Source organism: Spea bombifrons, chromosome 2 (genome assembly GCF_027358695.1).
Source record: "Spea bombifrons isolate aSpeBom1 chromosome 2, aSpeBom1.2.pri, whole genome shotgun sequence".
In the NCBI taxonomy this organism is placed as follows: Eukaryota; Metazoa; Chordata; class Amphibia; order Anura; family Pelobatidae; genus Spea; species Spea bombifrons.
Window position 1 is genome coordinate 50,619,767 of NC_071088.1, and position 26,997 is coordinate 50,646,763.

Genomic DNA, 26,997 nt, shown 5'->3' on the forward strand with positions numbered 1-26,997 from the left:
CCTTAAAGCCTGGCTTAATCTTACAGAAATGGATTTTTGTTTAATAAAAAAAAAAACAAAAGGTAAAAAGTAATATTTCATAAATGGATATTTCGGTTCTGTTTCATTTCTGGCTTGAAAAGTCGCGCAGAATACACGGAAAACAAAATGATTCCTTTTTGGTGCAAAGTTTCAATGTTGATCTTATCACCATGGCAACCATTGACCTGGTTCTTCTGCTTAGACCATTCCTATGGTTGCTATGGTGATAGACCTGATAGAACATTCCATTGGTTCCAACGTTCCAAATGTAGCTGTTGCTCTCAGTACGTTGATCAAATTAAACTGACCCGTTATCTTAGAACATTAACTGATAATTGCTAAATATCATACGTTATTTGTGGGAAATAATAATATTTTGAAATAAACAGCATGAACTATACTAAATGTTAACAGAATTTTATTGACACGTTAAATTGGAAGTTCAGTTTACAGATAACATGAAAATCCTCTGGTGGAGGTCAGTGTAGGATGATGGTCTTGGACTCCATGGTGTAGCCAGCGAGACAAACAGGCAGATGATGCAATAATAGGCGTGGCTGAATCAAGTGGGCGGGGCCTAAATCATTTCAGTTCCAACCACAAATGAGACAAGTCGTTGGCAAAGCAGGCTCAGGAGGGCCAACCACATATCCATACATGCGTGGTAGAGCAGCTTGTCAGCGTAACTACCAACATGTCAAGATCATGTCACAGGTGCAATCTCACCTCTCAAAGTCCCTCAAATAAATATAAAATATATTTTCTCCATTTGAGTTTTTCCTCATATTACTATGGCATTTAATTCCACCATCTAAGCGTGCCGACCCTGGCATATGTTGTGTACAGTCACCTACATAGACCTCATGTTCAATCTACATGTATGTACAAACACATGTATGGGATACATTTATAAAGGCCTTTTAAGAAAATTTTGTTTCTGTTCCTTTCTTTTTTTAACTTGATTTGTTAGATATTGGGACATACTGGGGAAAATGTTTTATGTAAATACAAAAAGGAGCACATGGGAGAAGACAATACCTGAGTCTAAGTAGCAATAGGTAATATCTATAATGCTGGAAGTGGAAAGTTATCCTAGGATGAGTGATGTTATTAAGGTGAGGGTATTAAACATGCATGGGATAGACATACGGCTCCTGAATCTAAGACAAGACCAACGACTGATTAAGGTTTGAGTCTTTACAGCAGGAGAAACGGGCGAGTAGACGGGGGCCGAATGGGGCCAATCTGTCGGCAGGTTCCATGATTCTATAACATTAGATTTAAAAGAGCAAAATGCGCTATGCGTTGCTTTGAGACCCTTTGTATCATATTTGTTCAACATTGTGGCTTCACAGAGTCACCTGTTAACCGCTACAATGTAGCAAAATAATGAAAGCATAATTCTGTATATTATGCTGTATGATGTAGCAAAAGGAAAAAAGAATGCATGCAATTTGTGACGTGTATATGTTCTGTTACACACACACACACACTTTTTACGTAAAAAGTCTATAAGGGGAGGCCAAGGAACGGTTGGAGCCTCTCGAAAAAAACAAGACTCCCCCTGAAAATGTTTGATTGGCTGAAATAGTTTTTAATGGAGTCATCACGGCGTTAACTGCCACGCTTCATAATTTTAAATAGTCTTCAGTTAGCTAAAACATCAATTTCAATTTTAAGTAAGTCACTTAAAGCCCGGCTTAATCTTGCTGAAATGGATTTTTGTTTAAAAAAAAACCTCCAAAAGGTAAAAAGTAATATTTCATAAATGGATATTTCGGTTCTGTTTCATTTCTAGCTTCCAAAGTCGCGCAGAATACACAGAAAACAAAATGATTCCTTTTTGGTGCAAAGTTTCAATGTTGATCTTATCACCGTGGCAACCATTGACTTGGTTCTTCTGCTTAGACAATTCCTATGGTTGCTATGGTGATAGAACTGATAGAACATTCCATTGGTTCCAACGTTCCAAACGTAGCAGTTGCTCTCAGTACGTTGATCAAATTAAACTGACCCGTTATGGTCTGTATCTGGAACATGGTGTGGTTTGTGCGTTCGATTGCGAACATAATCTCTAGGTGGAGGTCGGCTTCATTTGCCTTTCGTCCTCCACTACGTTTTCCTAATCCAACAAGTAATAAAAGCATCGTGAAGGTGCAGAGGCACCCCACGATTATCAGAAGAGTATCTAACATCTTCTCACTCGCCTGCTCTGCTGAGCAATGAGAAGTGTCTGAGTTTCACCTGCTTTATATAACCTCCTATGATGACATCACAGAGGCTGATGATGCAATAGTGGGCGTGGCTGCATCAAGTGGGCGGGGTCTAAATCATTTCAGTTCCAACCACAAATGAGACAAGTCCCTTCAAGCCTGGCTTAATCTTACAGAAATGGATTTTTGTTTACTAAAAAAAAAACAAAAGGTAAAAAGTAATATTTCATAAATGGATATTTCGGTTCTGTTTCATTTCTGGCTTGAAAAGTCGCGCAGAATACACGGAAAACAAAATGATTCCTTTTTGGTGCAAAGTTTCAATGTTGATCTTATCACCATGGCAACCATTGACCTGGTTCTTCTGCTTAGACCATTCCTATGGTTGCTATGGTGATAGACCTGATAGAACATTTCATTGGTTCCAACGTTCCAAATGTAGCTGTTGCTCTCAGTACGTTGATATTGCCCTTGATCAAATTAAACTGACCCGTTATCTTAGAACATTAACTGATAATTGCTAAATATCATACGTTATTTGTGGGAAATAATAATATTTTTAAATAAACAGCATGAACTATACTAAATGTTAACAGAATTTTATTGACATGTTAAATTGGAAGTTCAGTTTACAGATAACATGAAAATCCTCTGGTGGAGGTCAGTGTAGGATGATGGTCTTGGACTCCATGGTGTAGCCAGCGAGACAAACAGGCAGATGATGCAATAATAGGCGTGGCTGAATCAAGTGGGCGGGGCCTAAATCATTTCAGTTCCAACCACAAATGAGACAAGTCGTTGGCAAAGCAGGCTCAGGAGGGCCAACCACATATCCATACATACGTGGTAGAGCAGCTTGTCAGCGTAACTACCAACATGTCAAGATCATGTCACAGGTGCAATCTCACCTCTCAAAGTCCCTCAAATAAATATAAAATATATTTTCTCCATTTGAGTTTTTCCTCATATTACTATGGCATTTAATTCCACCATCTAAGCGTGCCGACCCTGGCATATGTTGTGTACAGTCACCTACATAGACCTCATGTTCAATCTACATGTATGTACAAACACATGTATGGGATACATTTATAAAGGCCTTTTAAGAAAATTTTGTTTCTGTTCCTTTCTTTTTTTAACTTGATTTGTTAGATATTGGGACATACTGGGGAAAATGTTTTATGTAAATACAAAAAGGAGCACATGGGAGAAGACAATACCTGAGTCTAAGTAGCAATAGGTAATATCTATAATGCTGGAAGTGAAAAGTTATCCTAGGATGAGTGATGTTATTAAGGTGAGGGTATTAAACATGCATGGGATAGACATACGGCTCCATGGACTTAGGTGGATTGTAAAGAGATCCTGCCCCAGAAAACTGCGCAAGTTTTTCAAAAGACTGAAAACAGCTTGCACTAACACCGCAAAAAGGAGTACGGATCAGAGCAAGGAGCACTCGGCCAGTAGAGTCCCTGTCCTCAAAAAGAAGAAAGAGAGTAGCAATACTCAGGAAGAAAGAGGGAGAGCGAGGAAGAGGACCAAACATACTCCTAAAGAGAGGGAGGAGAGCAGCCTGTGTGAGAGGGCAAAGGACACAACGCCCCAGAACCAGCACAGGCAGCTCCGAACATGACAAAAAGTGGTGTAGATACAGCGAGAAAAGCAGCCAGAATCTGAGGCAGCAGGAGAAAGAAAGAGCAGAGGAACATCTGGAGGAGCGCAGAAGGGGAAAGGTTCCAATGAAAAGACGCAGGAGTATGGAGGAAAGCAGTCTTAATGCGAAACGATTTCGGAGCCTTCTCCCCATGACGCTCTCCGGCTTTACCTTCCATTCAGTACTAGGAGAAGGATCATTTGGAAAGGTCATGCTGGCTTCTGTACCTAGAAAAGATTCCATGGTAGCGGTAAAAAGCCATCCGCAAGAAAGCCATAAACCCCCAAGATTTACTGAAAGAGAGGAGGATGCTGGAGATGGCTCGAGACAGCCCGTTCCTGTGTCACGGATATGCAGCCTTCCAAACCGAGAGCTGCGTATTATTTGCGATGGAATATATGGCTGGTGGAAGCCTCAAGTCATATATGAACAGGGTGGGCTGCCTCACCGACACCACAGCTGCATTTTATTCAGCTGAAATCATCTGTGGCATCCAGTTCCTCCACTCTCGGGGCGTTATACATCGAGACCTGAAGCCGGACAACATCTTGCTCGACGGAGAGGGCCATGCGAAGATCTGCGATTTCGGTCTTGTTGCAGAAGGTATTTTTGGAACAGCAGAAGCAGAAGGAGAATGTGGAACATTCTTGTACATGGCCCCGGAAATACATGAGAACCAAGCATACGGTGTTGCTGTGGACTGGTGGTCCTTTGGGGTGATTCTATTCCAGATGCTTAACGGGGCTTTACCATTCTATATAATCTATTCCATTTTACATGAAAGACCTCGGTATATCAAACAGCTCTCTGAAGAAGCTGGTGACATGTTGAAGCATCTTTTGAGGAAAGATCCTCAGTATCGCCTCTCGACTGCAGGATGTATTAAGCAGCATCCATTCTTCCAGAACATTGAGTGGGAGGATATTGAGAGCTGCCTTTCAACTCCCCCGTACCAGCCATCAACACCAAATCTCCGCTTGCAGACACTCCAAGAGATTCCATTAGTTTTGGACACCACAGAGGACTCATCATCTTATATGTCCTCTTCATGTGACATGTCCTCTGCATCTTGCACGTCCTCTTCATCAGGCAGCCAGAGTCTCTCTGGCTTTTCCTTTGTCACTCCAGACTGGATGGCCTGAAGGATGGACGGAGCCCTGGCCAAGTGTATCAAGATCGGTGGTTTCCAATTAACATCATAAAATCAGAATAAATTTGAGAAACACCTGCATTTTTTGTTATTGTTTCCTTCATGTTGTATAACTACAGGTACCATTGTTCACAGATCGCTCTACATGGCTGGGACCTTACTACAGAGCTTCTGCTTTTAAGATGTCATACACAGATTGTGTATTGTAAAACTGGATTTTAAGTAATCCACTTTATGTGGGCCCAATGTAATTTAAGTCATGTGATAGCATACCCTATAATTTCTAAAGGTTTCTATTTTCCCATAATAAGCAAATTATAGATTTTGAAATAACACCCACTACTCAGCGTTCAACCGTTATTACTGTTGTCCTTCGATTCCTTAGCATGTCTTTAATAACTTTCAAGTACTAATCCATCACATCCTTCCTCGGCATCTCTTATTTCCAGGACTGAGCCCGGTATCATTGGACCTTGAATGACGCATTTTGGACCCCTCCAATATGAATATATATTTCACTATGGATGTGTTAATGCCATTACCCTGACAGCCGTGCCAGCCAGTAACAATGTACTATCAACCTTATTGCCGTTGCACATTAGACCAATAGCTTGCAATCGCCAAACAGAAATGGCTCATCGGTAGTTGTTATCCTTAATTTCTGCCCATATGTAGTCTATGAAATAGGCATATTAAGGGGCAGGGGCCTTACCAAAAAGTTTGATTCAGTGGCCTATTGATGATCTATGTACATGGGGAAATGTTTACAAGCATCATGTTTTTCATAATCGATTAGTTGGACGATTATTGTTTCGATTAATCGGATAAAAAAATAAATGTCAATTTTTCATGTATGTAAAATAATTTATTAAACAAACAGGATGTTAAAAACAAACAGCAGAAAAAAAAAAACTTTTTTATTTCCCAACCTGCCCCCCCAGTTATGCACATTTGAGCCCAGGCTTGCCACACTGCCTGCCAGATATGCCACATACCCCCAGATATGCCACCCTATATGCCTTATACCCTCTGATATGCCACTGTGAACCGTGATATGCCGTTCCGTCCTCCCCAGATATGCCTTATACCCCAGTATGCCTTATACCCCCAGATATGCCATTCCGTCCTCCCCAGATATGCCCTCATAGATTCAGACTCGTTCACAGCACACTGACACAATACTTTTATAAATAAGTACTGGGTTAATCTTCACTGTCCCCAGGATTTAGATTCCCTTTAGTCTGTCCCCCTTTACCTCTAACTGCGCCTTAAGTTAACTTTATTAAATAAAATGAACCCCCAGTCCTCAGCATTAAATTAACCCTAAAGACCCCATTAACCATAACTGCCCCTAAATTAACTTGTAATACCCCATCAGCCACAACTGCCCCTAAATTAGCAATAAACAAAAGGGGGGGGGCAAACTGAGGGGAATCAAAATCCGTGGGGCAGTGAAGATTAACCCTGTATTTATTTATAAAAGTATTGTGTTTTTTTATTCTGCTGTTTGTTTTTAACATCCCACGTTAATTAAATTATTTTAAATACATGAATTTTTTTTTTATCCGATTAATCGAAAAAATAATCGTCCAACTAATCGATTATGGAAATAATAGTTAGTTGCAGCCCTATAATCGGTTAGTTGGCAGATTATTTTTTTGATTAATCGAATAAAAAAAGTAAATGTAAATTTTTCATTTATTTAAAATAATTCAATAAACAAGATGTTAAAAACAAATAGCAGAATAAAAAAACTTTGATAAAAATGCATTTCTTGTTTTAATTTCCCAACCTGCCCCCCCCCATATTTGAGCCCAGGCTTGCCACACTGCCTCCAAGATATGCCACTCTGCCCTCCCCACATATGCTTAATATACCCTATACGCCTTATACCCCCTGATATGCTTTATACCCCCAGATATCCCATAGTGCCCTCATAGATTCAGACTCGTTCGCAGACTCGTTACAGCACACTGACAATACTTTTATAAATAAATACAGGATTAATCTTCACTGCCCCCAGGATTTAGATGCCCCTTCGTTTACCCCCCTTTACCTCTAACAGCACTGTAAGCAGGGCTGCAACTATCGATTAGTTGGCCGATTATTTTTCGATTTATCGGATAAAAAAATGTAAATTTTTCATTTATTTCAAATAATTTCATAGGATGTTAAAAACAAATGGCAGAATAAAAAAAAAAAAAACCTTGATAAAAATGCATTTCTTGTTTTTATTTCCCAACCTGGCCCCCCAGTTATGCACTTTTGAGCCCAGGCTTGCCATACTGCCTCCTAGATATGCCACAATGCCTCCCAGACATGCCTTATATACCCTATATGCCTTATACCCCGATATGTCACTCCGTCCTCCCCAAGTATGCCGTATACCCCTCTGATATCCCATAGTGCACTCATAGATTTGCAGACTCGTTCACAGTCAATACTTTTATAAATAAATAAAGGGTTAATCTTCACTGCCCCCAGGATTTAGATTCCCCTCAGTTTGCCCCCCCTTACCTCTAACTGCACCTTAAGTTAACCTCATTAACTTAATTAAATTAACCCTCAGTGCTCAGCATTAAATTAATCCTGAAGAGAAGACCCCATTAACCATAACTGCCCCTAAATTAGCCCTAAACACCACATTAACTATAACTGCCCCTAAATTAACCCTAAACACCCCATCAACCACAAATGCCCCTAAATTAACCCTAAACACACCATTAACTATAACTGTCCCTAAATTAACCCCAAACACCCCATTAACTATAACTGCCCCTAAATTAACCCTGAAGACCCCATCAACCACAACTGCCCCTAAATTAACCCCTTTCAACAGCCCAAATATTAACGTTATACTCACAGGACGCTATAGGAAATGGGAGGGACTGGTAAGTAGGAACTGCTGTGGGTCACAAACAGATTATAAAACGAGGGGTATTTTTCAGAGCATTTGCTCTGAAAAAACACTTGTTTTATAATCGTTAAAAGCCAATTCAACGAAACGATAATTAGTTGGCAACGATTTTCATTATCGATTAGTTGTTGCAGCCCTAACCGTAAGTTACCCTTATTAAATTGATTAAGTTAACTCTTCAGTCCTCAGCATTAAATTAACCCTAAAGACCCCAATAACCATAACTGCCCCTAAATTAACCCTAAAGACCCCATCAACCATAAACAAATGGCAGAATAAAAAAACCTTGATAAAATGCATTTCTTGTTTTTATTTCCCAACCTGGCCCCCCAGTTATGAACCATTGGTTGATGGCAGACGAGCCCCCTGCTGGCGACCAATAGAGTCGCTCGTACAGACTTTTAAACTCCTGGTGCCGTGACTTGGCCAGGAGAGACCGCTGGTCTCCCTGCTCTATCAGTTAAATGTCCGTACGAACGACCAATAAAGCCGCTTGTGCGGACATTTAACTGATAGAGCAGGAGACCAGCGGTCTCTCCCGGCCAACTTACGGCACCAGGAGTTTAAAAGTCTGTACGAGCGACCAATAGAGTCGCTCGTACAGACTTTTAAAATCCTGGTGCCGTAAGTTGGCTGGGAGAGACCCCTTGGCGCATCAAATGAGGGGCTGCATGTATTAGTAGCACAAGACTGGAGTGCACATGACAAATTAACTTGCTGCTTTTAATTTCTTTTTTGTAAGTGTGATATTCACTTATTTGTTTTGCACGTCAGATTTGTGATACAAATACAAATAAGACCTCATTTGCTGCAGTTAGGGGTGTAGTTTCTAAAAATATATAGTTTTGTTGGCATATTTTACCATCCCAGGCAGCTAGAGCTGTTTAATTGATGGCAGCCATGCATTAAATTTAAAGATGTCTTTTGTGATAGTCTAGTAAATTGACCTTTTAGCAATAAAATATTAGAAAAACAGTCTACGGTTCTAAATTCCTGTTTATTTTAGACTGGTTACCTACTACAAATATTAAGCAACACAGGTTTTGATATTAGAGTTTAGAAAAATAAAATTACAAACTAGTTTTTATTGAGTCAGAAGTGAAAAAAATACACTTTTTTCCCCCATTTTTGGCTTTATTTTTCAAACCTAATGAGACATACACGTATAAAAATGGTATATTTGGAATCTGCTGGGTGCGCTGAAAAACAATATATGGTTTGTATAGTTTATTCCCAATAAATGTACTTCTAAACGTGTTTAACCCCTTCAGGACCGGGATTTTGATACTAACATGTCTCTAAAGGACTGGAGACGTTTTTGTGTTTTTGCTGTTTTTCTTCAACTCTAATTTCTCTCTTATCAATTAGTGCACCCACACAAATCATACAAGTACGGCTTTCTTTAGGGTTAAATTAAACCTAAAGACCCCATCAGCCATAACTGCAACTAAATTATCGCTCAACACCCCATTAGCCATAACTGCCCCTCACATTCAGAGAGCATAACAACATTGAGAATCTGCCAGTTTAAGAGTAACTTGTAACTGCCCATCTGAGTAACTACATTTAACACCAAGATGAAATCCTTTAAAACGTTTGTAAATCAGAGGGTATTTCAATCCATCACTTTGAAAGGGTGGTGGGTAAGTGGAATAGTGTCCCAAGAGAAGAGGCAGAGGTTAATGCAGTGAGAGGACAGAGTCTTGAAAAACAGACAGATTAGGTGGGCTGCATGGATCATATCTGCTGTCAAATTCTATTTCTAATTTGAAGAAGACCTTCCAGGTCTCTGTCAATGCAGGTGCTCCATAAGATTACGACGACAACTATGATTTGGTTCTCACGAGCTTGTGGGGACTAAAGGCACAAAACATCAAGAGGTAGACAACACGTAGGTGGGGAGAACATCTGAGCAGAGTAAGAACAGTTAAATAGCCTCCAACCACCACTGCTAGCCTCCAAACACCACTGCTAGCCTCCAAACACAACTATCAATCCTACAACCTGTAGATCTACCAGCTTATTGAACCTCCACACAATGTGACAACGGAAACTCCTCAAAACCTAGCATGTTAATGCATAATGCCAACAACAACATGAAACCCACATGTTGTGCACTAAATGGAAAAGTCCCTAGACAATGACACAACAGTGGGAATACCAGACCCTAAAGCTATTACTGTGGGCAAGAAAAAAATTCCCCACTGGACCATAATATTAACAGTGCAGTAGTGTCATGTATACCCCCCTCTATAACGTCTTACAATAGGGAAAGATGTTACTGTGGAAATTTAAAGATATAGCGCCTCAAATATTAGCCCATTGGTTAAAAACTGACATTTTTCATTCTATATGGGGTAAAAAAAGAATTACCCCATTATACTGATATATTTACACTCCATATTCCTCACTTATCCCCCTACAATATCTTACAATATGATATAAATTTACTGTGGAAATTTTAAGATATAGAGCCCCAAATATCAGCCTATTGCTTAGAAACTGGCATGTTTCAAAATTCTATAAGGGGTAAATCTCCATTCAACCAATATATTTACACTACCATATATCTCACACACATCCGCCTCTATAATATCTTACAATATGGTATTACTAAACTGGAAATATTAAGATATTGCGCCCAAATATGAGCCCAGTAGTTACTGATATTTTTCAATATTCTATATGGGTTAAAAAACAAACAAAAAAAGACAAACAATGCAGTGTCACACATACCCTCCCACTGTTAATATCTTACAATGTGGAAAGATTTTACTGTGTAAACTTACAGATACAGCATCCCAAATATCAACTCAGTAGTTAGAAACTGACATTTTTCAACATTCTACATGGGGTAAAAAAAGAAATTCTTCATTGGACCGATATAATTATACCACATATACCTCACACACAAATCCCTACAATATCTTACAAAATGGCATTTTACTGTGGACATGTAAAGATATAGCGCCACAAATATCTGCCCAGTAGTTAGAAACTGACATTTTTCAATTTTCTATATGGGTAAAAAGCATCGCATATACCCTCCTCTGTAATATCTTACAATATAAAAAGATCTAACTGTGGAAATGTAAAGGTATTTGGCTTCCATGCCTACAGGAGTCATCAAAGGGCTTGTGGGGGCTCGTTTTTGCTGTTGCTGGTCTGCCCGGGCATCCAGACAGACCACCAGCAGCAGAGCCCCGCACAAAACGGGAATTAACCCCTAAAATGCCGCCATTGCGGCATTGAAGGGGTTACCGCTGCACTGTCACTCTCATGGAGCTATCAGGCAGCAGGGGGGTGTTGTGTCAGGTCCCCACACTTGTGTGGGGACCCAATCAACACACCACCCCCTTCCCTGAAGCTGCCTGTGGCATCTGAAAACGCGATTGCTGGTTTTCCAGCAACCACGTTTTCAGCCTACAGCAGCAGCAGCGCCCCCTTGTGGTGACGCAGCCTCTTACATCCACAATTTTTTCACAAAATGTTTAAGGCTGACAAACACCTAGGCGCCAGGACAAAATTCTGTCGCCATGGCGAACTGGCGCCTGGGATTTGTCGAGCCCTGACATACACACATACCCACATACATATGCACATAAACGCATACACATACCCACCTGTATACATACATATGCACATAAACACATACCCACCTGTATACATACATATGCACATACACATACCCACCTGTATACATACATATGCACATATACACAAACCCACCTGTATACATACATATGCACATAAACACACACCACCTGTATACATACATATGCACATAAACATATGCACATACCCACCTGTATACATACATATGCACGTAAACATATACACATAACCACATGTATACATACATATGCACATAAACACATGTATACATACATATGCACATAAACATATAGACATACCCACATGTATACATACATATGCACATACCCACCTGTATACATACATATGCACATATACACAAACCCACCTGTATACATACATATGCACACAAACACACACCACCTGTATACATACATATGCACATAAACATATGCACATACCCACCTGTATACATACATATGCACGTAAACATATACACATAACCACATGTATACATACATATGCACATAAACATATACACATAACCACATGTATACATACATATGCACATAAACATATAGACACACCCACATGTATACATGCATATGCACGTAAACATACACATACCCACCTGTATACATACATATGCACATACCCACCTGTATACATACATATGCACATAAACACACACCACCTGTATACATACATATGCACGTAAACATACACATACCCACATGTATACATGCACATGCACGTAAACATATACACATACCCACATGTATACATACATATGCACATATACACAAACCCACCTGTATACATACATATGCACATAAACATATGCACATACCCACATGTATACATACATATGCACCTACCCACCTGTATACATACATATGCACATATACACAAACCCACCTGAATACATACATATGCACATAAACACACACACACACACACACATGTATACATACATATGCACATAAACACACACCACCTGTATACATACATATGCACGTAAACATACACATACCCACATGTATACATGCATATGCACGTAAACATATACACATACCCACCTGTATACATACATACATGCACGTAAACATACACACATGTATACATACATATGCACATAAACACACACACACACCACCTGTATACATACATATGCACGTAAGCATACACACCCACATGTATACATGCATATGCACGTAAACATACACATACCCACATGTATACATACATATATGCACGTAAACATACACATACCCACATGTATACATACATATGCAGATACCCACCTGTATACATACATATGCACATATACACAAACCCACCTGTATACATACATATGCACACAAACACACACCACCTGTATACATACATATGCACATAAACATATGCACATACCCACCTGTATACATACATATGCACGTAAACATATACACATAACCACATGTATACATACATATGCACATAAACATATACACATAACCACATGTATACATACATATGCACATAAACATATAGACACACCCACATGTATACATGCATATGCACGTAAACATACACATACCCACCTGTATACATACATATGCACATACCCACCTGTATACATACATATGCACATAAACACACACCACCTGTATACATACATATGCACGTAAACATACACATACCCACATGTATACATGCACATGCACGTAAACATATACACATACCCACATGTATACATACATATGCACATATACACAAACCCACCTGTATACATACATATGCACATAAACATATGCACATACCCACATGTATACATACATATGCACCTACCCACCTGTATACATACATATGCACATATACACAAACCCACCTGAATACATACATATGCACATAAACACACACACACACACACACACATGTATACATACATATGCACATAAACACACACCACCTGTATACATACATATGCACGTAAACATACACATACCCACATGTATACATGCATATGCACGTAAACATATACACATACCCACCTGTATACATACATACATGCACGTAAACATACACACATGTATACATACATATGCACATAAACACACACACACACCACCTGTATACATACATATGCACGTAAGCATACACACCCACATGTATACATACATATATGCACGTAAACATACACATACCCACATGTATACATACATATGCAGATACCCACCTGTATACATACATATGCACATATACACAAACCCACCTGTATACATACATATGCACATAAACACACACACATGTATACATACATATGCGCATAAACACACACCACCTGTATACATACATATGCACGTAAACATACACACCCACATGTATACATGCATATGCACGTAAACATACACATACCCACCTGTATACATACATATGCACATACCCACCTGTATACATACATATGCACATATACACAAACCCACCTGTATAAATACATATGCACATAAACACACACCACCTGTATACATACATATGCACGTAAACATACACATACCCACATGTATGCATACATATGCACATAAACATAGACATACCCACCTGTATACATACATATGCACATATACACAAACCCACCTGTATACATACATATGCACATAAACATACACACATGTATACATAAACATACCCACATGTATACATACATATGCACAAACATACCCACCAATAAACATACATATGCACATTCACATAGATACATACATATGCACGTAAACATATACACATAACCACATGTATACATACATATGCACATAAACATATAGACATACCCACATGTATACATACATATGCACATACCCACCTGTATACATACATATGCATATACACACACCACCTGTATACATACATATGCACGTAAACATACACATACCCACCTGTGTACATACATATATGCACGTAAACATACACATACCCACATGTATACATACATATGCACATATACACAAACCCACCTGTATACATACATATGCACGTAAACATATAGACATACCCACCTGTATACATACATATGCACCTACCCACCTGTATACATACATATGCACATAAACATACACACATGTATACATACATATGCACAGAAACACACACACATGTATACATACATATGCACATAAACACACACCACCTGTATACATACATATGCACGTAAACATACACATACCCACATGTATACATGCATATGCACGTAAACATATACACATACCCACCTGTATGCATACATATGCACATAAACATAGACATACCCACCTGTATACATACATATGCACATATACACAAACCCACCTGTATACATACATATGCACATAAACATACACACATGTATACATAAACATACCCACATGTATACATACATATGCACAAACATACCCACCAATAAACATACATATGCACATTCACATAGATACATACATATGCACGTAAACATATACACATAACCACATGTATACATACATATGCACATAAACATATAGACATACCCACATGTATTACATACATATGCACATACCCACCTGTATACATACATATGCATATACACACACCACCTGTATACATACATATGCACGTAAACATACACATACCCACCTGTGTACATACATATATGCACGTAAACATACACATACCCACATGTATACATACATATGCACATATACACAAACCCACCTGTATACATACATATGCACGTAAACATATAGACATACCCACCTGTATACATACATATGCACCTACCCACCTGTATACATACATATGCACATAAACATACACACATGTATACATACATATGCACAGAAACACACACACATGTATACATACATATGCACATAAACACACACCACCTGTATACATACATATGCACTTAAACATACACATACCCACATGTATACATGCATATGCACGTAAACATATACACATACCCACCTGTATACATACATATATGCACATAAACATACACATACCCACATGTATACATACATATGCACATACCCACCTGTATACATACATATGCACATATACACAAACCCACCTGTATACATACATATGCACATACACATACACACATGTATACATACATATGCACATACACACATGTATACAAAGATATGCACATAAACACACACCACCTGTATACATACATATGCACGTAAACATACACACCCAAATGTATACATGCATATGCACGTAAACATATACACATACCCACCTGTATACATACATATATGCACGTAAACATACACATACCCACATGTATACATACATATGCTCATACCCACCTGTATACATACATATGCACATATACACAAACTCACCTGTATACATACATATGCACATAAACACACACCACACTTATGCACGTAAACATACACATACCCACATGTATACATGCATATGCACGTAAACATATACACATACCCACCTGTATGCATACATATGCACATAAACATAGACATACCCACCTGTATACATACATATGCACATATACACAAACCCACCTGTATACATACATATGCACATAAACATACACACATGTATACATAAACATACCCACATGAATACATACATATGCACAAACATACCCACCAATAAACATACATATGCAAAATCACATATATACATACATACACATTACCTAAAACTGGGAAAGACTCCTTACTGCATTAGGCTTTAAACTTTACCCCTTTTTTAGCATCTCTGGACATCTTACAAATACTTACTGCGCCCTCGCTGCCAGGAAGCTCCCATGGAAGCCGGCCTCCCCGGTGTGTTTCTGTTGGTTATAAGAGGATAAGATGGGCTCCTCCTGGACCCATTTCCACTTGAAAAAGGCTCCACGTGGCATCCTGAGCTTACTGGTTTTTCCTGGCATCACCACTCAGCCCTGGTAGCATCTGCTGTACCGGATTATGAAGCCCATGTAAGTGCGACATGCGTTCTCTTCACTTCTGACAGGAATCTAGAACAGCGTCCATGTCCTGCTGCGCAGCAACTAAATCAGGGGCTGTGTAAGTCCTCAGTAGCCATTCAAATCTTCAGACCTCCTCCCTGCCGGATCCTGGTTGAAGAGGAAGCTACTAGAAACTTCCACCTCTGCTTATATACCTTCTACATGGCTGTAAACATGACCAATGAATGAGAAGGAATCAAAGCATCCCTGCATAGGCCAACCATCCTATCCCCCTTTTCTCATTGGTCCAAGAAGGCCCAATCCTGGGAAGTAGAAATACACAGAAATACATCAGTCACTCAGGCTTTATAACTGAAATAAACTTTAAAACATCATTAAATTCAAAGAGCTATAAAGTTAACCATGCTTAAAAAAATGACATATTACCATATTTGCTCGATTATAAGATGACCCCCCCAAAATCTGAATATTAGTTTAGGAAAAAAGAAAAAGGCTGAATGTAAGATGACCCTGTAGGAAAAAAGTGTTCCTAGTAAATGTTAATTCATGTAAACTATTTTTTTTAATAAAATCTATGATTGAGAAAAAAATTTTGTTTTTATTTCCTTTTATTTTTCAACCCGCCCCGTTATGCACATCTGCACCCAGGCTTCCCACTCCTATATGTCACTGTGCCCCATGATATGCCTTTTAGCCCTCTATATGCAACATAACATACACACATACCCACCTGTATACATACGCACATAAACAGACATACCCACCTGTATACATACATATGCAGATAAACATATGCACATACCCACCTGTATACATACATATGCACATAAACATATAGACATACCCACCTGTATACATACGCACATAAACAGACAAACCCACCTGTATACATACATATGCAGATAAACATATAGACATACCCACCTGTATACATATGTACATAAAACATATACCCACTTGTAAACACACACCACCTGCATACATACATATGCACGTCAACATACACATACCCACATGTATACATGCATATGCACGTAAACATATACACATACCCACCTGTATGCACACATATGCACATATACACAAACCCACCTGTATACATACATATGCACATAAACATACCCACATGTATACATACATATGCACAAACATACCCAGGGCCGGCCCTACAATGGAGCCGACTGGGGCAATTGCTCCAGGCGGCACTTTTGAAGGGGCGGCACTTTGCCGCCCCAAGCGCTTTAGCGGTTTTTTTTTAAGCGGATGAGAGAGAGGGGCGCCGAGTGGTTTTCGCTTACCCGCTCGGCGCTTCTCTCTCTCCTCTGCAGCGAGTCTCCCTGTTCGGTCTCGGTGCCGGTTTGTAATGCCGAGCACCGGAAGTGACGTCAATTTCCGGCGCTCAGCATTACAAGCCGGCACCGTGGCAGAGCAGGGAGACTCGCTGCATGACTGTTTAAAGTTAAGTACCTTTAAACAGGGGGGGTTAGGGTAGATAATGGCGTCGGCGAAATTTAAAATGGTGCCCCCCGGTGTCGGTGGGGGGGGTGGCATTTTAAACTTCGCCCCAGGCGGCATTTAGTCTTGGGCCGGCCCTGAACACACCCACCAATAAACATACATATGCACATTCACATAGATACATACATATGCACGTAAACATATACACATAACCACATGTATACATACATATGCACATAAACATATACACATAACCACATGTATACATATATATGCACATAAACATATAGACATACCCACATGTATACATACATATGCACATACCCACCTGTATACATACATATGCACATATACACAAACCCACCTGTATATATACATATGCACATAAACACACACCACCTGTATACATACATATGCACGTAAACATAGACATACCCACATGTATACATGCATATGCACGTAAACATATACACATACCCACATGTATACATACATATGCACATATACACAAACCCACCTGTATACATACATATGCACGTAAACATATAGACATACCCACATGTATACATACATATGCACCTACCCACCTGTATACATACATATGCACATATACACAAACCCACCTGTATACATACATATGCACATAAACACACACACACACACATGTATACATACATATGCACATAAACACACACCACCTGTATACATACATATGCACGTAAACATAGACATACCCACATGTATACATGCATATGCACGTAAACATATACACATACCCACCTGTATACATACATACATGCACGTAAACATACACACATGTATACATACATATGCACATAAACACACACACACACCACCTGTATACATACATATGCACGTAAACATACACACCCACATGTATACATGCATATGCACGTAAACATACACATACCCACATGTATACATACATATATGCACGTAAACATACACATACCCACATGTATACATACATATGCAGATACCCACCTGTATACATACATATGCACATATACACAAACCCACCTGTATACATACATATGCACATAAACACACACACATGTATACATACATATGCACATAAACACACACCACCTGTATACATACATATGCACGTAAACATACACACCCACATGTATACATGCATATGCACGTAAACATACACATACCCACCTGTATACATACATATGCACATACCCACATGTATACATACATATGCACATAAACACACACCACCTGTATACATACATATGCACGTAAACATACACATACCCACATGTATGCATACATATGCACATAAACATACACACATGTATACATAAACATACCCACCTGTATACATACATATGCACGTAAACATACACATACCCACATGTATACATGCATATGCACGTAAACATATACACATACCCACCTGTATACATACATATATGCACGTAAACATACACATACCCACATGTATACATACATATGCAGATACCCACCTGTATACATACATATGCACATATACACAAACCCACCTGTATACATACATATGCACATAAACACACACACATGTATACATACATATGCGCATAAACACACACCACCTGTATACATACATATGCACGTAAACATACACACCCACATGTATACATGCATATGCACGTAAACATACACATACCCACCTGTATACATACATATGCACATACCCACCTGTATACATACATATGCACATAAACACACACCACCTGTATACATACATATGCACGTAAACATACACATACCCACATGTATGCATACATATGCACATAAACACATGTATACATAAACATACCCACCTGTATACATACATATGCACGTAAACATACACATACCCACATGTATACATGCATATGCACGTAAACATATACACATACCCACCTGTATGCATACATATGCACATAAACATAGACATACCCACCTGTATACATACATATGCACATATACACAAACCCACCTGTATACATACATATGCACATAAACATACACACATGTATACATAAACATACCCACATGTATACATACATATGCACAAACATACCCACCAATAAACATACATATGCACATTCACATAGATACATACATATGCACGTAAACATATACACATAACCACATGTATACATACATATGCACATAAACATATAGACATACCCACATGTATACATACATATGCACATACCCACCTGTATACATACATATACACACACCACCTGTATACATACATATGCACGTAAACATACACATACCCACCTGTGTACATACATATATGCACGTAAACATACACATACCCACATGTATACATACATATGCACATATACACAAACCCACCTGTATACATACATATGCACGTAAACATATAGACATACCCACCTGTATACATACATATGCACCTACCCACCTGTATACATACATATGCACATAAACATACACACATGTATACATACATATGCACAGAAACACACACACATGTATACATACATATGCACATAAACACACACCACCTGTATACATACATATGCACTTAAACATACACATACCCACATGTATACATGCATATGCACGTAAACATATACACATACCCATCTGTATACATACATATATGCACGTAAACATACACATACCCACATGTATACATACATATGCTCATACCCACCTGTATACATACATATGCACATAAACACACACCACACTTATGCACGTAAACATACACATACCCACATGTATACATGCATATGCACGCATACATGCATATGCACGTAAACATATACACATACCCACCTGTATGCATACATATGCACATAAACATAGACATACCCACCTGTATACATACATATGCACATATACACAAACCCACCTGTATACATACATATGCACATAAACATACACACATGTATACATAAACATACCCACATGAATACATACATATGCACAAACATACCCACCAATAAACATACATATGCAAAATCACATATATACATACATACACATTACCTAAAACTGGGAAAGACTCCTTACTGCATTAGGCTTTAAACTTTACCCCTTTTTTAGCATCTCTGGACATCTTACAAATACTTACTGCGCCCTCGCTGCCAGGAAGCTCCCATGGAAGCCGGCCTCCCCGGTGTGTTTCTGTTGGTTATAAGAGGATAAGATGGGCTCCTCCTGGACCCGTTTCCACTTGAAAAAGGCTCCACGTGGCATCCTGCGCTTACTGGTTTTTCCTGGCATCACCACTCAGCCCTGGTAGCATCTGCTGTACCGGATTATGAAGCCCATGTAAGTGCGACATGCGTTCTCTTCACTTCTGACAGGAATCTAGAACAGCGTCCATGTCCTGCTGCGCAGCAACTAAATCAGGGGCTGTGTAAGTCCTCAGTAGCCATTCAAATCTTCAGACCTCCTCCCTGCCGGATCCTGGTTGAAGAGGAAGCTACTAGAAACTTCCACCTCTGCTTATATACCTTCTACATGGCTGTAAACATGACCAATGAATGAGAAGGAATCAAAGCATCCCTGCATAGGCCAACCATCCTATCCCCCTTTTCTCATTGGTCCAAGAAGGCCCAATCCTGGGAAGTAGAAATACACAGAAATACATCAGTCACTCAGGCTTTATAACTGAAATAAACTTTAAAACATCATTAAATTCAAAGAGCTATAAAGTTAACCATGCTTAAAAAAATGACATATTACCATATTTGCTCGATTATAAGATGACCCCCCCAAAATCTGAATATTAGTTTAGGAAAAAAGAAAAAGGCTGAATGTAAGATGACCCTGTAGGAAAAAAGTGTTCCTAGTAAATGTTAATTCATGTAAACTATTTTTTTTAATAAAATCTATGATTGAGAAAAAAATTTTGTTTTTATTTCCTTTTATTTTTCAACCCGCCCCGTTATGCACATCTGCACCCAGGCTTCCCACTCCTATATGTCACTGTGCCCCATGATATGCCTTTTAGCCCTCTATATGCAACATAACATACACACATACCCACCTGTATACATACGCACATAAACAGACATACCCACCTGTATACATACATATGCAGATAAACATATGCACATACCCACCTGTATACATACATATGCACATAAACATATAGACATACCCACCTGTATACATACGCACATAAACAGACAAACCCACCTGTATACATACATATGCAGATAAACATATGCACATACCCACCTGTATATATATACATATGCACATACCCACCTGTATACATACATATGCACATAAACATATACACATAGCCACCTGTATACACATGTACATAAAACATATACCCACTTGTATACATACGTAAGCATATAAACATACCCACCTGTATACATCCATCTGCACATACACATATATACATACATACACATGACCTAAAACTGGGAAAGACCCCTTACTGCATTATTCTTTAAACTTTACCCCTTTTTTAGCATCTCTGGACATCTTACAAATACTTACTGCGCCCTCGCTGCCAGGAAGCTCCCATGGAAGCCGGCCTCCCCGGTGTGTTTCTGTTGGTTATAAGAGGATAAGATGGGCTCCTCCTGGACCCGTTTCCACTTGAAGAAGGCTCCGCGTGGCATCCTGCGCTTACTGGTTTTTCCTGGCATCACCACTCAGCCCTGGTAGCATCTGCTGTACCGGATCATGAAGCCCATGTAAGTGCGACATGCGTTCTCTTCACTTCTGACAGGAATCCAGAACAGCGTCCATGTCCTGCTGCGCAGCAACTAAATCAGGGGCTGTGTAAGTCCTCAGTAGCCATTCAAATCTTCAGACCCGAGAACTACTCTCTGCCGGATCCTGGTTGTAGAGGAAGCTACTAGAAACTTCCACCTCTGCTTATATACCTTCTACATGGCTGTAAACATGACCAATGAATGAGAAGGAATCAAAGCATCCCTGCATAGGCCAACCATGCTATCCCCCTTTTCTCATTGGTCCAAGAAGGCCCAATCCTGGGAAGCAGTCTATTATCTGATGTGTAGAAATACATCAGTCACTCAGGCTTTATAACTGAAATAAACTTTAAAACATCATTAAATTCAAAGTGCTATAAAGTTAACCATGCTTAAAAAAATGACATATTGCCGTATTTGCTCGATTATAAGATGACCCCCCAAAATCTGAATATTAGTTTAGGAAAAAAAGAAAAAGCCTGAATGTAAGACGACCCTGTAGGAAAAAAGTTTTCCTAGTAAATGTTAATTCATGTAAACTATGTAAACCTTTTTTTTTTTCAATAAAATCTATGTTTGAGAACAATATTTTTTTTGTGTTTATTTCCTTTTATTTTCCAACCTGCCCTCCAGTTATGAACATCTGCCCCCAGGCTTGCCACTCCTATATGGCACTGTGGCCCATGATATGCCTTTTAAGCCTCCAAATGCCACTGTGCCCCATGATATGCCTTTTAACCCTCTATATGCTACTGTGCCCCATGATATGCCTTTTGACCCCTTATGTGCCACTCTTCCTCCAGAAATGCCTTATACCCCTATATGCCACTCTGGCATTTAGGGGTTTGAAAGGCATATTATGGGGCAGAGTGGCATATAGGGAGGTATAAGGTATTTCAGGAGGCAGAGTGGTGTATAGAGGGTTAAAAGGCATCTCTGGAGGCAGAGAGGCATTAAGGGGGTTAAAGGCATCATAGAGCACTCTGCCTACAGAAATGCTTTATGCCCCCCATTTAACCCCCACACACACACACACTTAACGGTGCTTCCGATTCCCTGCTGTGTAGTCGCTGCAGCGGGTAGACGTCTACGCAATTCGCAACTTCCGCTGCAGCCGGAAGGAGATGCGGTTAGCAGCGGGGGTTGTCTGCGTCCATAGCGCAGGTTGTCTGCCTGTAGTACCATAACACAAAGACCTGTATACAAAAATATTGGTTTTATCTAATATTGTCCCATTATACCCCCTTTTATCTGCAGACCGACATTGCCAGTCATGTGATATTTAGGGTGCCTTCCCTGCTCAAGCAACACACTGAGCTGACTCCTAGAGCCACGATAATGGAATCCTTTTTTCCCACAGGCTATATTAGTCAGAGCTCCAGAGCTGAGTGATTGAGACAGAGCCATTCTAACGTTTACCACGGGCAGTATTATAGAGGAACAGGCTGTTTGTTTAGTAGACCAGACAAAAACGACAGACCAAGGACGGATAAACTGATACTAGCAACAAAAATGTGTTTAACAATCTGCAGAAGCAGAAATATTTAAACCTATCAAGGGGGGCTCTATGATCTCACCTCAAAAAATCTTCTTTCAATTTCAGGGTTTTTCCCAGTGGTTCTTTGTTTGTAACAGCACAGGATACAAGTCTCCAGGCTACAGAGATCTTTAAGGGTCTTCAGCAGCAGACACAAGGACTGTATTAATAACAAAAATAAACAGGTTTACATGTGTTGATAATGACAGAATTTCAATATACCTGGTGAGATCATGAAATAAAATTGATGTAAGTCTTTGATTGGTCCATTGGTGAGACAGAGTTAAGTCCAAGACTTATGTCTTTATCCCTACTCCCCTAGCATACCGCCCAGTGGCCCTTACAATACATATACAGATTTTATACATTACCCTAATGAGGGAACTACTCACAGGACGGACATAATAAACATATAGCAAATAACATTCAGGGGTGTCACAGCACCAAGGTGGGCACATATGATACACACTATTCTAATACCTGAACCAGCCTGATTGCAGCAGGTTAATGCAGTAAGAACATTTAAACATGAGTCCCATAGGTATAGGCCTACCCAAAACCAACATCAAGAATTGAGTCTTTAACACCAGGAGGGGACCCCCCCCCAAAAAAAACCCCAGCAGATTAGATGGGCTAAATGGAACATATCTGCCATCACATTTCCATTTTAGACAAGATCTCTTTTGAGCCATGTAATAAATACGGAAGCACCCGCACCTCTTCATAGTATATGCAGTCCGCCATCAAAATGTAGTTAGGTGAAGGCAGGAACTCTGTGACATCCTCACCCCTGAAAAAGAAAACATATCCCCAAGTATTAACAACATGATTAATTATTTAAAGGCGAATCATATCCTAGTAAAGAGAACCTATTGCCACCAAGCCGAGATATACAAACCATTTTAGTACCTTCGCTCGGCAGCTACCGGTGATTAGATCCTTGTTGCTTTCAATGTTCACGTTCATCAAGTCCTTCAAGTCTTCAAGATCCGTCAACGTGACGTCTGCCCTGTACAGAAAATAAATTGTACTTAGAATGAAAGAATAGTCGTGCCAAGTAAAAGATCAAAAGCATAGAATCATCAATGGATATTTTGGAGCTAAAAGGAAAAAAAAAATCTGCTTTTAGAATATTATCATGGCGGGTGGGAAATGGGCAGCAGCGTCCGATATTCTGAGTACATACAAAACAGGGGCATCCGTGAGGAAAGAGGGAAGCAGGAATTTCGGGACACTTGGTAGGTATGCGTTGGAAGTCATGCTGTAGTGTTTTATAAGGGAGCAGGCCATATTTTTTATGTACTGAATGAATCTATAAATGTATATCCACGTACACACAGGCACCTATATAACCTATATGTATTGATTATGCCAAGTTAATGAAAAAACATAACTTGGTTTCATTCATATTTCTAAAAGGGTTATAAAATTATAGTTGAGATTTATTACTCTCCTCATAAAGAATATATCAGTCATTTATTTACATTGTGTGGCACCAGATCTGCCACTTACCCGAGGGTTGCCGCCATGATCCCCACAATGCCGGTGCCAGACCCCAGCTCCAGAACCGATCTCCCCCTCAGCTTATGGAATCCAGGGCCCACAAACTCCTCGCCCTCCAGGAACTTGGATAGTACGATAGCGGCGTCCCACACCACGCAGCCTACGTCTCCGGAGCTCAGCTGCTGAATCGCCAGAACCGTCCCATCACTGCGCTCCAGCTTCCGCAAAAACATTGCCCTCGGGTCCGTCACGACAGGCCAAACCCCTCAGGTGCCCGCGTCCTCACTGTGCCAGCATTGACGCCCACAAAGCCCAAACAGCTGCTAGTTCCTACCCAGTAGGACTCTAAAGAGGTTGTCAGATCATGTGACTGATCACATGGTACAAAGTACTGCCGGAAACCGGAGACTGAAATGAGTGGAAATGCATTGAACTGATAGCGCGCCGGTGTCCGTTCGGGAGGGGGGATGTGTCTCTGGCGTCCGCTCGGTGTGTCTCTGGCTGTCACTGGCGTCTGCCCGGTGTGTGTGTCCGTCTGTCTGTGGCGTCCGCTCGGTGTGTCTGCCTGTCTGTCTGCCTGTCTGTCTGTCTCTGCTCGGTGTGTCTGTCTGTCTCTGGCACCCGCTCGGTGACTGACACTTGCACAATGTGTACTGTATACGAGAATATAATATATAATAATAAAGCAACAGCCACGTTTCATATTAGAATTGCTCACGGATATGTAAATGCACATAACATGGAATGCACTTGGAACTGAAATTAAAATCCGTTTTTCTCTTAATATGTTTAAAGCGTTTTCTTCTTTATAAAAGCGTCTCTATCGCACTCTGCCGCCACTGTGTGTTTAACAGCCATGCACAGGGTACAATATCCAAGAAAGGCTGCATTGGCCACGCAGGGTTAAGATCCTATAAATCCAGGATGGGTGGAAGAAAACTTATAAAAAGGAAAATTGGTACCCAAGAACAACACAATATTATTGTCATAAATATATATATAAACGGGTAAATTATACTGCGTGAGAGAAAAAAATTCTAATCGACAATGTTGAATCGATTTTATGGAATATAAAATTAGGGTTGCTCATAAACAAGGTGGAAAACAAATAGGACAGAAGCACACAGGGACTGATATGAAACAAGTAAACTAAAACTTTTATCATTAATACATTTTTATTGCATTAAAAAGAAAGCTTAGCAGTCCAGCATAACTGCTACTTTGCAAGGCTATTGAATTCCACATGACTGTTTACAGCATTGATAGGTTTATGATGTCACTGTGACA

At 39.7% G+C, this 26,997-nt stretch overlaps 1 protein-coding gene across 1 annotated transcript; it reads right to left on the minus strand.

Moving 5' to 3' along the window:
- Positions 1–24,235: 24,235 nt before the first annotated feature.
- Positions 24,236–25,943, minus strand: LOC128473662 (protein N-lysine methyltransferase METTL21D-like). Its single transcript, XM_053455913.1, has 4 exons — positions 25,720–25,943; positions 25,106–25,216; positions 24,925–24,997; positions 24,236–24,367 (listed from the first exon to the last, which is right to left on the minus strand). Exons 1-4 carry the CDS (start codon positions 25,941–25,943, stop codon positions 24,236–24,238), a joined length of 540 nt encoding a protein of 179 aa, XP_053311888.1.
- Positions 25,944–26,997: the final 1,054 nt, after the last annotated feature.

Coding starts and splice junctions, on each gene's coding strand:
- LOC128473662 (XM_053455913.1), bottom strand. CDS start 25,943: ATGTTTTTGCGGAAGCTGGAGCGCAGTGATGGGACGGTTCTGGCGATT. Junction 25,217..25,719: donor ATCATGGCGGCAACCCTCGG/GTAAGTGGCAGA, acceptor TTTTCTGTACAG/GGCAGACGTCACGTTGACGG. Junction 24,368..24,924: donor ACTGCATATACTATGAAGAG/GTGCGGGTGCTT, acceptor TTATTAATACAG/TCCTTGTGTCTGCTGCTGAA.